This window comes from Rhinolophus ferrumequinum, chromosome 3, assembly GCF_004115265.2.
Source record: "Rhinolophus ferrumequinum isolate MPI-CBG mRhiFer1 chromosome 3, mRhiFer1_v1.p, whole genome shotgun sequence".
NCBI classification, from domain to species: Eukaryota; Metazoa; Chordata; class Mammalia; order Chiroptera; family Rhinolophidae; genus Rhinolophus; species Rhinolophus ferrumequinum.
The window spans coordinates 42102006-42117398 of record NC_046286.1 but is presented as its reverse complement, the minus strand read 5'-3'; the positions used below and the strand labels follow the sequence as shown (position 1 = coordinate 42117398).

The following is a 15393-nucleotide window of genomic DNA, read 5'->3' as shown; positions in this document are numbered from 1 at the left end:
CAGTTGGTTATTTTATGTCACTTTTTAGCTTTTAAATTAGGTTTGTGAGGGCACTTATTTCATAAGAACTGAGTATAATGGAAAAAGTCATCTGTCCAAATATCTGTCAAGTTTGTAAACCTGTAGGAAGGGTCAACTCTGGTGTTAGTCCTGGTTGTGGAAAAGAGGCTGTGTAGTATTGTGGTGACGAACCCAGAGTTTGGAAGTCTCCTGTGTGGAATCCTGGCTCTGCATTTGTCGTAATTTGACCTTGACCAAATTATTTAACCTCTCTGGCCTCAGTTTCCTCATCTGTGAAACTTCATGGGGTTGGTGTGAGGATTAAATGAGCTAATATATATTTTAGGTTGAATGATATAAAATTGCTGTTTGTGTAGGACCAAAATGGTCAATTGGAAATTCATGTGGTTTATATGGTTCAACCTAAGATAATGCTTAGAACGGTGAGTGGAACTTGGTGAGCCTCATGCTAATTTGGCTTTATCCTTCACTTTCTTAGAGAATACACTACATTTTTTTCATTGAATAGTGTTATTTATTCACCTATGGATGTGATCTACTTATCTTATGGAATTCAGTAGCACTAAGCATATGAGCCCTGTGTAAATGTACATGTTTTTCTCTATTTTGTTTTTTTGCAAGCAGTTTCTGAAGAAAAGATATAGCTATATTAAAAAGGAACATATATATATATATATTCAAACTGAGTATAAAAAAGACTTCTGATAGTAATAAATTCTTTGATAATAGGACATGATCTAATGCCTTATTAAGAAATCACTCTCTTCACAGTTGCATATTTTTGTAGAGAAGCGATACAGATGAGCTCTGCTTCTGCTTCTGTTTGTTGATTAAGAGAAATGATTTGCTTCCAGCCTTCAAAAGTTAAATATTTAATTTGAAGTTTGGTTACTTTACAATAGTCTGATTTCTCCTCACCTTTTATATTCAAAAGTTTCCTGAATTCAGTAAACATTAAGTCAATGTTTTAGGCATTTTGCTCAAAATGGAAGTAGAAGAGATGGGAAAAGAAGACATGGTTCCTGACATTAAAAGACCATCCCTGGCGTAGGGAGTTGGGGGTCAGAATAAAGAAGTCTGATGGGAGTAGAATGGAAATGTGTGCCAGGTGCTGAGGACACAGAAGCAGAGCACAGAACTCACTCGTATGCAGTGTGGATGGGGCAGGGGTAGATGTGGCTGATAGCAGTGCGTGACAGTGTAAGGCAAGGAGCCCTACCTACCAGAGCAGGCATCTGACTCACTGTGACGGTGCGTAGGCAGCAGCATAGTTTGCAGGAATGGGATAGGAAGGCAGCCAGAGACAGAAAAGCTTGATTGCTCTAGAAAGGAATCTGCATTCTATGGATCTGAAAGTTATGGGGAGCCAGTGAAGGATTTTTAGAGAAGTAACTTGGTCAACATTTTCCACTCAGAAAAATCTCTCTGGTTGCACTGCAGAGACTAGATTGGAGGAAGTCCAGACTAGAAAGAAGCCTCTTGGGTGACTTTGTGAATCCTGAGAGCAGTGTTGGGAGAGCCTAAACGTGGCAGTAGCAGCAATGGGACTAGAACATATATGGAGGAGATTTAAACGGATTTGGTGGCTAGTGCATGTATATTTTTCTGATTTGTATTTTATTATTATATTGATTCAATGTGGACGACTAAATATTTTCTAACTGTCTGGTATTTTGATTTGAAGAAACAAAATTTAAATACAATGACAATAAGCATCTGAATTTTAACCCTAGTGAGACCTTCTTAGCTCATGAACTCCATTGTAGTAATAGATTTGGTTGCCACAGGTTCTCTTGACAAGGGTGTATATTCTTGTGTGCTGTCTTATTTCTAATTAACTAAATCGCTCATGAATACATGACAAGTGTCAAGATACTTGTAACACTTTTTAAAAATTAACTTCCCGGGTGTCGTTACTGACTTTTCATCTACATGCATTCAGTTCTTTTTTGGGCTTCTGTAACTTTTTCTGACTGTTTTTATGGCCTTTACCCATATTTAGTTGTTTCTGCTTATAGTTTTCTGGAACAATTTTTTTCCCCAGGATTTGGGGGCTCTTTCATGGCCCCTTCTCCATCACCAGTGACTCCAGCTCCGAATAACCTGCTACAGCCCAATTTTGAGGCAGCTTTTGGAACAACACCTTCAACTTCTAGCAGCAGCTCCTTCGATCCATCAGGTGAGGCAGTGATTTTCAGATATTCTTTTCATTTGTTCTGACTATGAGATAAAACCATCTAAGGTTAGTATGATATCAGGAAATGTATATGCAATATTGAATGATGACCTGGTTTTACAACTGTTCAATAAATCTCTCATTCGGTAATCTAATGAATCTCTCATTCAGTAACCAAGTAAATATTTTCAGTACATTTTGGTAGCTTTAAGAATAACCTGCAGTCCCTTTTTGTGTTTCTGTTTTTAATTTTTAGCAGAAATTTAACTTAACACGCACACCATCTGTTCGGCTGACCTTACATGCACATGGTTTAGAGATGGTTAAGGGAAAAACAAGTACTTTACTAAATTTTTGCACAGTGTCTGAATATGTGGACATTCCCCCTGCTGTTGCTTACACCCTCTGATGCTTGCATGGCCCTTGGTTTTATGAAGTTGAGACACAAATAGTATTCTTTGCCTGCCTTTAACCTTTCATCCTGCTGTCATTTTGTTTGTATTCTCTTTCATTCTACTCTTCCCATGCTGGGTCCTTACTACAAATTTTCAATTGGTGAGTTTTTGGCAATTAAATGTGTTTCAGAAACACCCTAAATATATCCCCTGCCTGACAATTTGGTTGCTTCTATTGCCAGTGCCTAGTTGAATGCCTAGTTCAATTTAGGTTTCTTGTATGTATAGTAAATGTGCATAGTTTTTTGATAAAAATTAAACACAAAATTTTTGACATGGATATTAGTGATAACTTACGCAAATCCTATGAGTCTGCATTTTGAATGGTCTTTGTTGTGTCTTCTAGGAACTAAACAAGTGGTAATTTGTTACATGGTAATCAGGAACCATTAATAATGGCATGACTCCTATTACTTAAAATAGTGTTTACTTTAAATATTCCCTTCAAGTTAAAACAAAAGGTGATTGTTATAATGGGAGAAAAAATCAAAATTCTTCTAAAATATGGTCAACTTTTTTTCAGGTACTCATTATTAGGTACTGACCATTAGATCAGGTTTTATTCCAACACTAATTTATGAAAGTAGGAGATTCGGCCTTCTTTTCTCATTTAAGAATTGTTTTAAAAGTAAACATTGTAGGATTTTAGAGTAAACCATTTAAACTTTGATAAATCGCTACCATTTTGAATAAAAAGTGTTTTAGTGATAGTTTTAATAAGAATAACCATAGCTACCACTTACTGAGTGCCTTATATAGTGCAAACATAATAAAGACATGATGTATATTATATAATTTAACCTTCACAATAAATCCATGTAGTAGTGGTACTCTCCCTATTTACAGATAAGAAAACTGAAGCTCAGATAGTAACTTTCTGAAAGTCACACAGCTAATGCAGCATGTAACTGAGTTTAACCTCAATTCTGACTCCAAAGTCTGTGTTCTTTCTGTACATTACACAGAATTTTTTTTCCATCTTTGTTCATGTTCATTAGTATTTCCATACTTTATGAGTAGACATATGTAGAGATGTTCTTTTCGCTGTTGTAGTCATGATAAGTGTGAATTACATGCCTTCTTTTATAAGATTATACATTCACTTGTTTCCATAGTTTTTTTTTCAAAAGACAATTTCCCTTCAATTTTCCATGTGATCCTTTTTTCCTTCAATTATTCTGAACCTGGTCTATTTGATTTCCAGTGTTTGATGGTCTAGGTGATCTTCTGATGCCAACCATGGCACCAGTGGGGCAGCCTGCACCCATCTCCATGGTACCTCCCAGTCCCGCAATGGCAGCAAGCAAAGCCCTTGGGAGTGACCTTGACTCATCTCTTGCCAGCTTAGTAGGCAGTGAGTAATATAGTTTTCTTTAATTGAATCATATGTGATTTTTCCCCGTCTTTTCATATGTAGTGTGTCTGGATTCACTGTAGGTGAGTGTATTAAGGAGTAGACAGACATTCTTAGTGCTTTACTGAGTATAGTTCCTTGGAAGATAAGTAGTTACTATGTCATTGTCTCACAAGCACTGCCCATGCCATTTTTTATCTAAATTACCAAAGGAAGAATTAGCATATACAGCAAGTATGAAACCAAGTGCGTCATGTATAATAAGTACTTAATTTTTTTTTGAAATGAGAACATAGAGTAACTTAAATTACAGTAGTATTTGCCAATTGAATATCCAAGTGAGTCTCAGTTATTCATTCAACAAATAATTATTGAGTATCAGGCACTCTTTCAGGCTCTAGACATAAATTAGTGAACAAAACAGGTATACATTTCTGTTCTTATGGTGTTCGGGAAGGACAGAAACAAACCTTAAACATTTTCAAATAAATAAATTCTACAGTGTGTCAGGTCATAAGTGCCATGGGGAAAAACAGAACAGGCAAAGAGGGATGAGGAGTGCTACTGAGTGGGAGTTAGACTCACTGGGAAGGTAAAATCTGAGCAAAGGTTTAAAGGTAAAGGAATGAACCATGTGGATATATGAAGAAGAACATTTGCGGGCAAAGGAGAGAGCCAGTGCAAAGGCATTGGGGCAGAAGATTGCCAGGCATATTCAAGGAATATCAAGGAGACTGGTGTCTGGAGCTAGTAAGTGAAGAAAAGAGTCCTAGGAGATGAAGACAGCTATGATAAAGATCAGCCTTTGCTTTTAACTTTCATTTGATTTTTTTATTAAGGTGAATGGGTTTAGCATTGCAGATACCTTTCATTTTACTGAAGGATACATCAAAGGTTTAGCAGATCTTTGAAACAGTTTTTTTTCCCTATGCATTATCCTGTGGACATACTTAAGTTTCCCATTCATCTTCCTTGAGCTGGGCATCCATGAAAATGCTTTGATGATTCCCATGGAGAGGTTATTTGAATATTTCTTCCTACTCTAAAATTTCATCTCACTGATATATAGTCTTCAGTGGTAACTGCTTTTGCCAGACACTATAATGTGCCACCCAGATCCTTGTCCAGAAATACAGAATTTTTACCTCCAGCTTCTGAGAGTGCCACCAGCACACAGCCCTCAGATGCCGTCTTTGAGAATTCTCTCAGCTGAAGAAAGCGAATCCACTAGAGGAATAGCCAAACTATCTTTATAAAGAAGAACAAATTTCAAGAAGTCACACTTTTCAATATCAAAACTTATAGTACAAAGCTACTGTAATCAGCACAAATGGTACTGGTGTAAAGATAGACTAGTTAGATCAATAAAATAGATAAAAGAGCCCAGAAATATACCTGATATACATTGTCAATTTTCAGCAAGGTGCCAGGACCATTGAAAGTGGGAAAAAAGTCTTTTCAAAAAATGTGCTAGGACAACCAGATGGCCACATGCAAAAGGATGAAGTTGGACCTCTTCCTTATGCCATCCACAAAAATCAAAGTGTATGAAAGACCTAAATATAAGACATAAAGCTGTAAAACTCTTAGAGAAAAAACTTATGTGTAAATCTTCATGACCTGAGATTATGCTGTGGCTTCTTACATATATTACCAAAAATACAAGCAATCAAAGAAAAAATGAATTAATAAGAATTCATCAAAATTAAAAACTTTTGTGTTACAAATGATACCATCAAGAAAGTGAAAAAAAAAACAACCCACAGAATGAGAACAAATATTTCCAAATCATTTATCTCCTAAGGAACTTGTATCCATAATATATAAAGAACTCTTACAATTCAGTAATTAAAAAAAAAGAATTTAAAAATTGGCAAAGGATTTGAATAAAAATTTATCCATAAAAGATACAAGTGGCCAATAAGTATCTGAAAAAATCTTGAACATCATTGGCCATTAGGGAAATGCAAGTCAAAACCACAAACACAGGCTACTTCACATTCATTGGGAACTCCATAGTCAAATGATTTCTGGTAGGATGAAAAATGATGCAGCCACTTTGGAAAACAGTTTTATAGTTCTTCAGAAGTTAAGCAGAGAGTCACCATATGACCAGGCAATTCCACTCCTAGTTGCATACCCAAGAGAATTGAAAGCGTAGGTCCACATGACTTATACATAAATATTTATAGCACCAATTGTCATAATAGCCATAAAGTGGAAACTACCTAAATGTCCATCAACTGGTGAATGGATAAACAAAATGTGGTATATCCATAAAATATAATTATTCAACCGTAAGAAGAAACGGAGTAATGATATTTGCTACAACATAGATGAACCTTGAAAATATTTTGCTAAGTGAAAAGAAGCCAAACACACACACACACACACACACACACACACACACACACACACACACACACAAAAGACACATAGCACATAATTCCATGTATATGAAATGTCCAAAATAGGGAAATTTTTAGAAACAGAAAGTAAATGAGTAGTGGTCCAGGGTTTGGGGCAGGAGGGAATGGGAGTGACTACTAATGAATATGAGGATTCTTTTGGGGTGATAAAAATGTTTTGGAATTACAGTGTGGTAATGATGTGAGCATACTTTTTGCACTGAATTTTACTCTCTAAAAGTATGGATTTTATGATATATCAAGTTTTTTAGAAATATCACCTCACGGTACACCCATTTGAAAGACTAAAATTTTAAAAAGAAAGAATGCTGATAATACTATATACTTACAAGGATGAGGAGCATCTGGAATTCTTAAACTTTGCTAGTGGAAATACAAAAAAGGTTTAGCCATTCTAGAAATCAGTTTAGAAGTTTCTTATAGTTAAACCTATATTTATATGACTCAGTAAACCCACTTCTAAGTGTTTATCCTAAAGAAATGAAAACATGTTCCTGTAAAAATCTTTACATGTATCTTTATAGCAGTATTATTCAAAAATTCCAGAAACAACCCAAATGTCTGTCCTTCAATGGGTGAATATATAAACAAACTGTAGTAAACTCATTCAATACAATACTACTTAGAAATAAAAAGGAATGAACTGTTGATATATGCAACTTGTGTATGAATCTCAAGTACATTATTCTAAATGAAAAAAGCCATGCTGTATATGCTGTAGTATTACATTTATATGATTTTTTTGTTGTTAAGGCAAAGCTGTAGGGACCAAGAATATATCCATTGCCAGGGTCAGGAGTAAAGGGAAGTTTTAAGTACGAGAGAGTATTTTTGAATAATTAAATTCCTATGTATTCTGATTGTAGTGATGATTACATGAATCCATGTATTTACCAAAATTTGTATAAATGTATCACTCTGCCAAAAAAGCCCAATGAATTTCACTATAAGTAAATATTTTAATTAAAATATATTCCAAAACTGACAAGAAATTTACCTACACATGCCCTATCAATATTCCAGCTTACTTTTTTATAGAAATTGACAGTCTGAATGTAAAATTCATACGGAAATGCAAGGAAGCCAGAATAATCAAAACATCTTGAATAAAAAAGAATAACTTGATAAGACTCGCACTTCATGATTTCAAAACTTACTACAAAGCTACAGTAATTAAGACAGATGGTACTACATAGGGATAGGCATATACATCAATGGAAAGTCTAGAAGTAAACCTATATATCTCTGGTCAATTAATTTTCAACAAATGTGCCGAGACAATTCAGTGGGAAAATAGTCATCTTTTTAACAAATGGTCCTGGGTAAATATATCCATATGCAAAAGAATGCAGTAACTCTTTACTTACTCCAAAGTAATCAAAATGGATCATAGAACTAAGTGTGGGATTCAAAACTATAAAACTCTTAGAAGAAAATACATGAGTAAATCTTCATGATCTTTTATTAGTAGTGTTCTTAAATATGGCACCAAAAGCACATGCAACAATATTTAAAAAATAGATAAATGGACTGCATCAAAACTAAAAACTTTTGTGCTACAAATGATACCATCAAGAAAGTGAAAAACAAGGGGTGGCCGGTTAGCTCAGTTGGTTAGAGCATGATGCTCTTAACAACAAGGTTGCTGGTTCGATCCCCACATGGGCCACTGTGAGCTGTGCCCTCCACAACTAGATTGAAACAATTACTTGACTTGGAGCTGATGGGTCTTGGAAAAACACACTTAAATTAAAAAAAAGTTTTTTTAAAAAAAGTGAAAAACAAACAACAGAATGAAAGAAAACATGTATCTGATAAGGATTGTATCCAGAATAAATAAAGAACTTTTACAACTCAATAATGAAAAGACAAATAACAAAGAATATGCGGCCAATCTGCACATGAAAAGATGTTCAGCATCAGTCATTTGTGAAATACTTACCAAGACCACAATGAGATGTTACCTCACACCCATTACAATGGCTATAATAAAAAAGACAGATAATAACCAGTATTGATGAGGATGTAGAGAAATTGAACTCCTCTAACACTGCTGGTGAGAATGTAACGTTGGGCAGCTACTGTGGAAAGCAGTTTGGCAGTATCTCCAAGTGTTAAACATAGAGTTACCGTTAAGCAGAGAGTGCACCACATGACAGCCGAGGAAGCTCTTCCCCCAGATCTCTGCTCAGCTTCGCATAAGTCTCACCTTCTTCCCTGAGCATCCTATTTAATAGTGTCTGCCCCTCATTCTCATTCCACCCCACCGGATCCCTCTACCCTGTCTTCCTTTTCATTTTTCCAGAGGCTGTCCATATCACCTTCTAGCAGGCTACATCATTTACTTTTTTATTATTTTGTCATTTTACCATCCGTCTCGCCCTATTAGAACGCAAGTTATCCAGGATTAGAGCTTTTCTTCTTCAGTAACATATCCCAAGTGCTTGGAATGGTGCCTGGCATATGTAGGGGCTCAGTAAATATTTGCTGAAGAAATAAATGAACTGAGATTAAAGCAGAATGATTAAGCCAGTTGTGTCAAAGTCCCCAAGATCTTACATTCATAGGTTCACTAGAGGGACTCAGGGGACTCAGCACATATTTGTGCTCACAGCTGAGATTTATTACAGCAGTCTAGTAAGGATGCACAGCTGGATCATCAGGGGAAAAGACACAGGCAGAGTCTGGAAGAATCCACACACAGACTTCTTTATGACTGCCCTTTTTGTGTGAGGGGAAGAGCGTGCAAAACTGTCACATGTATGATGTTTCTGCCCAAGGAAGCCCTTGAGAGACTCAGCACCCAGGATTTTTATTGGATGCTGATTGTGTAGGTGCTCTCTGCCTAGCATGTACCAAAATTTCAGTCTCGTAGAAGGAAAGCAGGTGTGCAGCATAAACCACGGTGTTTGCACTATTTAGACACAGTAAGCCTATCATTAGGAGAAGTTTCATCTCAGTATAGAGAACAGTTTACTAGCCAGGTTCCCAGATGCCAGCCAGCCACACAGACCTTTCTAGGATAGCAGTCTCAAGCCTGCTGTGTTTACTCTTTTCTGAACACTAGTTAACATTAAAATGTGATCCTTAAGTATAACATGAAGTAAAAGAAAATGTTAGATTTGTGAATGTTTCCTAACATAGTTACCCTTTGTAAAACTGAATGCAGTCATTCCTAGGCAAAATATGGACTTTTTCTAGACCTCTGATTCTTTGATCTTTTAAATGTCATATCATTTAAGCTGAGTATAGAGATTTAAATTCTTTTTTCTTTTATCCATTTATAGATCTTGGAATTTCTGGTACCACATCCAAAAAGTAAGTGTTTTTGAAATTATCTGGTTTCCTTATGACAATGTATTTGTATTTATTTGAGACTATCAAACATTGTACTCATTGGAATAATTACTCATTCTCAGTCCAGGTAATTTCAAAGTTGGTTTGTATTTCATTCTGGATTTTTGTTTTTGTTGTTATTCTATTTGAACCTCCAAACTCTTGATTCTGGCAATGAAAAGGAATAATCTATTTCAGTCTCCCATATTGTCACTAAGTTATGTCTAGAAATAGTAGACGATTTTGGTTTGAATATTTTAATAGCTTTAAATTGCAGATCATTATACTGTTCCTAACCAACATTGATTTTAAAAAGTCTCTCATGGAGGATCAATTTTAAGGAAGGATAATAAGAATGATAAACAGTGTATCCTTTTTTAGATGCATATTTCAACATCTGAAATTGAGATCTATTTTACAATAGATGGTATCTTACGATCACTGTAAGGCAAGTTGTAGTCATGATACAGTTGTGTGAAACCTTCTGTTGAGCCCTCTGAGATCCAGTAAGTGCTATCATGGATGCATCTTAAATTCAAGAAAGTATAGATATACAGTATCTATGATATACTTATTTGGAATTTTTTATAACCAGTGAGGAATTCAGTTGAATTTTGTGACATATTTTTCTATTAGGAGTGATAGAAAATTCCTGTTCTCATTGAGGTCCAAACTCTAATTTGTTTTTTCAAACGTTTTTAAGCTTTCTTAGGTAACAACATGGTAAGACTTCTTTGTAAGTTTTAACCTGTTCTCTTTACTACCACTTGACTCAGACTACTTCTCACCCCAAATAAAAGTTATCTAAGGTGCCACCTACTATTTCTGTCTGATTAGTGTGTTTTTGGTTTTTTGTTTGTTTTGCATGTTTGATTTTAGGGGAGATCTTCAGTGGAATGCTGGAGAGAAAAAGTTGACGGGTGGAGCCAACTGGCAGCCGAAAGTAGCCCCAGCAACCTGGTCAGCAGGCGTTCCATCAAGTGCACCTTTGGTATGTAACCACCAGAGGCCAAAAAAGTGGGGGCAGTTTGTCAGTTTCCACGGGTATAGAGCGCAGCGCATTGTACTTAATTTTGTGACTGACACTACTTCTTCATCCACACTGAGGAAATATAAACAAGATGCAATATTTACCAAAATGTAAATTTTACTCACTTTATATTTAATAAAGATTATGACCTATTTTTTAATTTTAATTATTTCAAAATAGTATTTAGGCTTCATGAGATATTATATTTGTACAGTTATGGAAATAATTTTTCAAAAGCACTTCATATCATTGATAATTGTCTGTATTTTATTACCATTCTTGCCTGAACTTCCTGATTGTCTTAATAAGTAATGCAAACTTTTCTTTCTTACCAGAAAGATTGGGCAGTTTTCTATTGTGTAAGTGAGTTTTCATTTTAAAACCCTACTTATTCTGCTCACCATTTTAAAAATTGAAATTACTAACACCATCTTTTCTATAGAATTTAAATAGATATTATATCTGTATATTAAATTTCTATTACTATATTAATGCCACCATTCACTCTGTGAAACAGCATGTCACTGGAAATAAAAACTAATTATTGTTTTGTGAAATTTGCCATCACAAAAAGGACATTACCAGCGTAGCAAAACTTGTTGTTTTCCTATATTTGCCCCATGTTTAGCAAAACTAGGCTAATCTCTGTTTCCCAAGTTCACTCTTAAGTTTTCACTTTTGCTTAGCACCTTCACCTGTCTAAATCATACCCATCTCGAAGGCTTTCTTGATGCCATCCACTCCTTGTTACCTAAATTAAGTCCTGTCACCCTTCAACCCCATCCAAACAGCGTGCATGGAAGTGAATTAATATAAATTAAAATACAAACATTTTAGATAGACTCCATTAAAAATATTGTGTTCCAGAAATTAATTTAAATATCTGAGTTTTAGAATTTAGAACACAGTATCTTTTAAATAATTTTATAAATAGTAATGTTTGTATATATAAATAAAAGTACATATATAAGTAAAAGTTCAAACCAATCTGAAAAATACCTTTCAAACCAAAATTTACCACTAAGCAGAGCTAACGGTATTAAATGAATTACGGTCTATTCCATAGTTTCTATAGGAAAATACATCCTGTGCTCAGACTTCGGTTCTCGAAACCGCTTCTTCCAATAACTCCCCTACCCCGCCCAGTTGGTGGTGTTACTAAGAGCAGGAAATGCAAGGACTAATAGTGTCTGCCTTTGGTGAGTTCAAAGTCTGAAAGAACTTAATTTTAAGAAGTGATTTCTAGCACATAACAATGAGAAAACTGCCTATTGTATCTAGGTATTTATCCCTTCCAATCTTTTTTTGCATTATTTAAAAACAAGGCTTAAGAGGACTGTTTTTGTATTTTGCTATAAAATGAGAGTTCTATTTTGATTTTTACAAAGGATACTTAGTAGAAAACTGCATTTCGCTTTTAAACTGATTATGCCTAGGATCACCATTTAATTTATTATTGTCCAAACCATGACTTATTTGAAGGTGAAAGGGAGCATAAGTATTACCATGGGACACCAAGCATATACCTGTAGCTAGTGACTCAGATTGATGCTAAGATCATAAGCAGATGGCGCTCCAGGCATGGGGGCTGCACCCCATTCTTAGATATAAAAACATCTGACAGCGAGCCACTGTCTCGTTGAGGGTAAAAGGAGAGTGACTTAACAAATGTAAATAAAATCTCCAAAGAAGGAAAACGCTTCTTTAGGACTGATCTTATAAATCTATTCATGCTATATATTAAATCTCACAATTTATATTATTAAATCTCACAATTTATATTATTATTACCAAATTAAAGGAATGAATTTTCCTATTCTGTGCAAAATTAAAGAAGACATATGTGCTGTTCTGAGGAGTTTATACTTTAGTAGTTTTGCCCTTATCAGCAGGATAGTTCTTAATAGTTTTATAACAAGTTAGTTTCAGAACAGTCAGGGGATAGCAGAGTCTAAGATGGAGTGAAGGGCAGTGGAGAAATGGTGGTAAAAATACTGATATCTGGCATATCAGCTGTAGGTTAAAAAAGAAAAAAAAAATGGTTGAGAGCCTGAGGTGAAGGTGAAAAGGAAGACAAGAAAGAAAATTCTCAGGTAGATCCACATGACTGGGGATCATTGTGAATGAATGAAGCCATCAAGACAGTCGTTGCCCAGGTTTCTTTGTAGGACAGTTTGCTACATATTGAGGCCATTAACCAAAAAGAGGAACAAGAGAGAAATAGTTTAAAAATAGTACTAAGTTGGAGACCTTCCTTGGCCATCACCTCCCCTGAGATCGAGGTTTTAACCATGCAATATCAAGATTTGAACTGTACAGTTTCAAGATTTTAATCATATAGGTTAAGAATTCATCAAATACTTTATTACAACAGTTTTGCTTCTTCAGGGCAACAGGACCACCAATTGTCTGATTGGCAGGCACCATCACTGAGACTGAGATTAATATTCTCTTTTTCTTTTTTTTTAAACTCAGAAGCTCCTTGTGTTTATTTATGATGCAGAAAACTTTAAGTTGTTATTATTTAAACTCCAGAAAATTAAAAACAGTAGGTTTTAGCATAAAGTAGCCACAGCAGTTCTGGAAAGAAATTAAAACAGAAATAATTTATTGGTAGGGCAGAGTTACGTGTAGTTCTATTTCTTTTATTTGTTTTCCTTCACATTTAGGCAACAACACAAAGGCTCTCACGCAGAGCGATTGTATCCTTATTAACTCACTTATTCTTATAAGTATTCTATATAACTTCACTACCATTTGCTCCATTGACTGCAAAGCTCTTCTTAACAAAGCTCTGGCTTTGCTTTTACCTCAGAATTCACACTGAGGGCCTTTGGCTTCCCTCCACCCAGTTCTCACATAAAACGCCTTTTCCATTTTCTTATTCCTTAAAATATGTTTGAGTTTCTTTTTCTAAGAATATTCAAGAAGAAGAAGAGAGACAGCCGAGACTTGGGCTTCAGAAAGCAGCAGAGCAGAGTTTACAAATTTTCCTGGTAATCTGCAGGACTTGATCTTTGAGTAGGAGATGAAGGGGCAGAAGTGGGGATGAGGATCCTTCTGCTGCTTTTTAAAATTTTTATTAGTAGACAAGAGTTAAAGTTGCTTTCCCCAATTTGTGTTGAATTTCCCTCAATTGCTACTTGGAAGTACAACTATAAAATTTTTCAGATCAGAAAACCCATGTCAGATTTAGAAACCTTAACAAGACTTATATATTTGAAGTACGTCTGCTGGCAGGGCCCTCAAGAGCCTTGTTTCCAGAGCTATTTAGCTCTGTTTCCCAATGCACATGAGACCTGTTAGATTTCCATCACACAAAATGAGAAGATGCTTGCAATTCAGAAATATGTGCATTTTACAGAAGGCCACAGAATCTGCAATACTCTCTCTGAAAACAATCTTTTATGACTATAGATAAAATATCCAGGTGAGTGTTAAAACAATTTCAAAACCTTAGGATAAATAATATTTGAGAGTAATTGTTGGGTTAATCTACCATTTGAGCCAAATGACTAACTTAGAAACTCTTTACAAATTATTTGTCCCGTTTATATTTGACCAGGAATTTCTGCGAGCTCATTTTATTTTGATGACTAATAGAAAACATTTTTTTCTTTCATAGCCTTAAGTCCTAATGATACAGACCTGGTAAATAATACGATCATTATTGTATGATTCAATTCTGATAAATGGCACAATTCCAGTAAATGATACAATTCTGGGTCTGGTGAATAGCTTACCACCTAGCCTGTTGAAATAATGAGAAAAGAGTGAATCTGAAGTATGTGTGGGGGAGGACATAACTTTCCCTCTACTGTTCTGAGTTCTTAGCTAGAACTCCTGAAATAAAAGACAGATTAATAAGAGAAAAACAGAAACTTTTCCACAATAGCTGCATTATTTTCCACAATAGCTGCATTATTTTACATTCCCACCAGCAATGCATAGGATTTCAATTGTGGTTTTGATATGCATTTCTCTAATTACTAATGCTGCTGGGAATCTTTTCATGTGCTTATTGGCCATTTGTGTATATCTTTTTTGGAGAAACGTCTATTCACATCCTCGCCCATGTTATAATTGGGTTGTCTTTTTATTGTTGAGCTTTAAAAGATCTTTATATATTCTGGATACTACTAGATGCTTATCAGATATATGATTTGCAAATCTTTTCTCCCATTTTGTGAGTTGTTGTTTTATTTTCTTGATAGTGTTCTTTGATACGCAAAAGTATTTAATTTTGATAAACTCCAATTTGTCTATTTTTGTTGTTGTTTGTGCCTTTGTTGTCATACTTAAGAAACTATTGCCTAATCCAAGGTCTTAAAGATTTATAGTTTTATCTCTTACATTAGGTCTTTGACCTATTTTAGGCTCATTTTTATATATGGTGTGAGATAGGGGTCCAAATTCATTGTTTTGCATATGGAAATCTGCTTGTCCCAGAACCTTTTATTGAAGAGACTATTCTTTCTTCAGTCATTGGTCTTGGCATACTTGTAAAAAAAATCAATTGACCATAGATCAGGGATTATTTTCAAACTCTTTATTCTGTTCGATTGATCTATGTATCTGTCCTATGCCAGTGC

General features: G+C 35.1%; 1 protein-coding gene and 1 non-coding gene across 11 annotated transcripts in view; both read left to right on the top strand.

The window, feature by feature from the left end:
• The window catches only part of SNAP91 (synaptosome associated protein 91), a 131741-nt gene that overhangs the window by 103934 nt on the left and 12414 nt on the right, over positions 1 to 15393 (top strand). For 7 of the 10 annotated variants that reach the window (XM_033098619.1, XM_033098612.1, XM_033098623.1 and 4 more), the window contains 4 exons: positions 2066 to 2200; positions 3857 to 4006; positions 9723 to 9753; positions 10651 to 10762. In XM_033098619.1, the coding sequence (XP_032954510.1) occupies positions 2066 to 2200; positions 3857 to 4006; positions 9723 to 9753; positions 10651 to 10762 (428 nt within the window). The remainder of the gene's footprint in view (positions 1 to 2065; positions 2201 to 3856; positions 4007 to 9722; positions 9754 to 10650; positions 10763 to 15393) is intronic. The other 3 variants (XM_033098643.1, XM_033098661.1, XM_033098639.1) reach the window with 1 other exon arrangement.
• On the top strand, positions 8031 to 8104 carry TRNAK-CUU (transfer RNA lysine (anticodon CUU)). The gene has a single exon. It is a non-coding gene; the product is annotated as a tRNA-Lys (tRNA).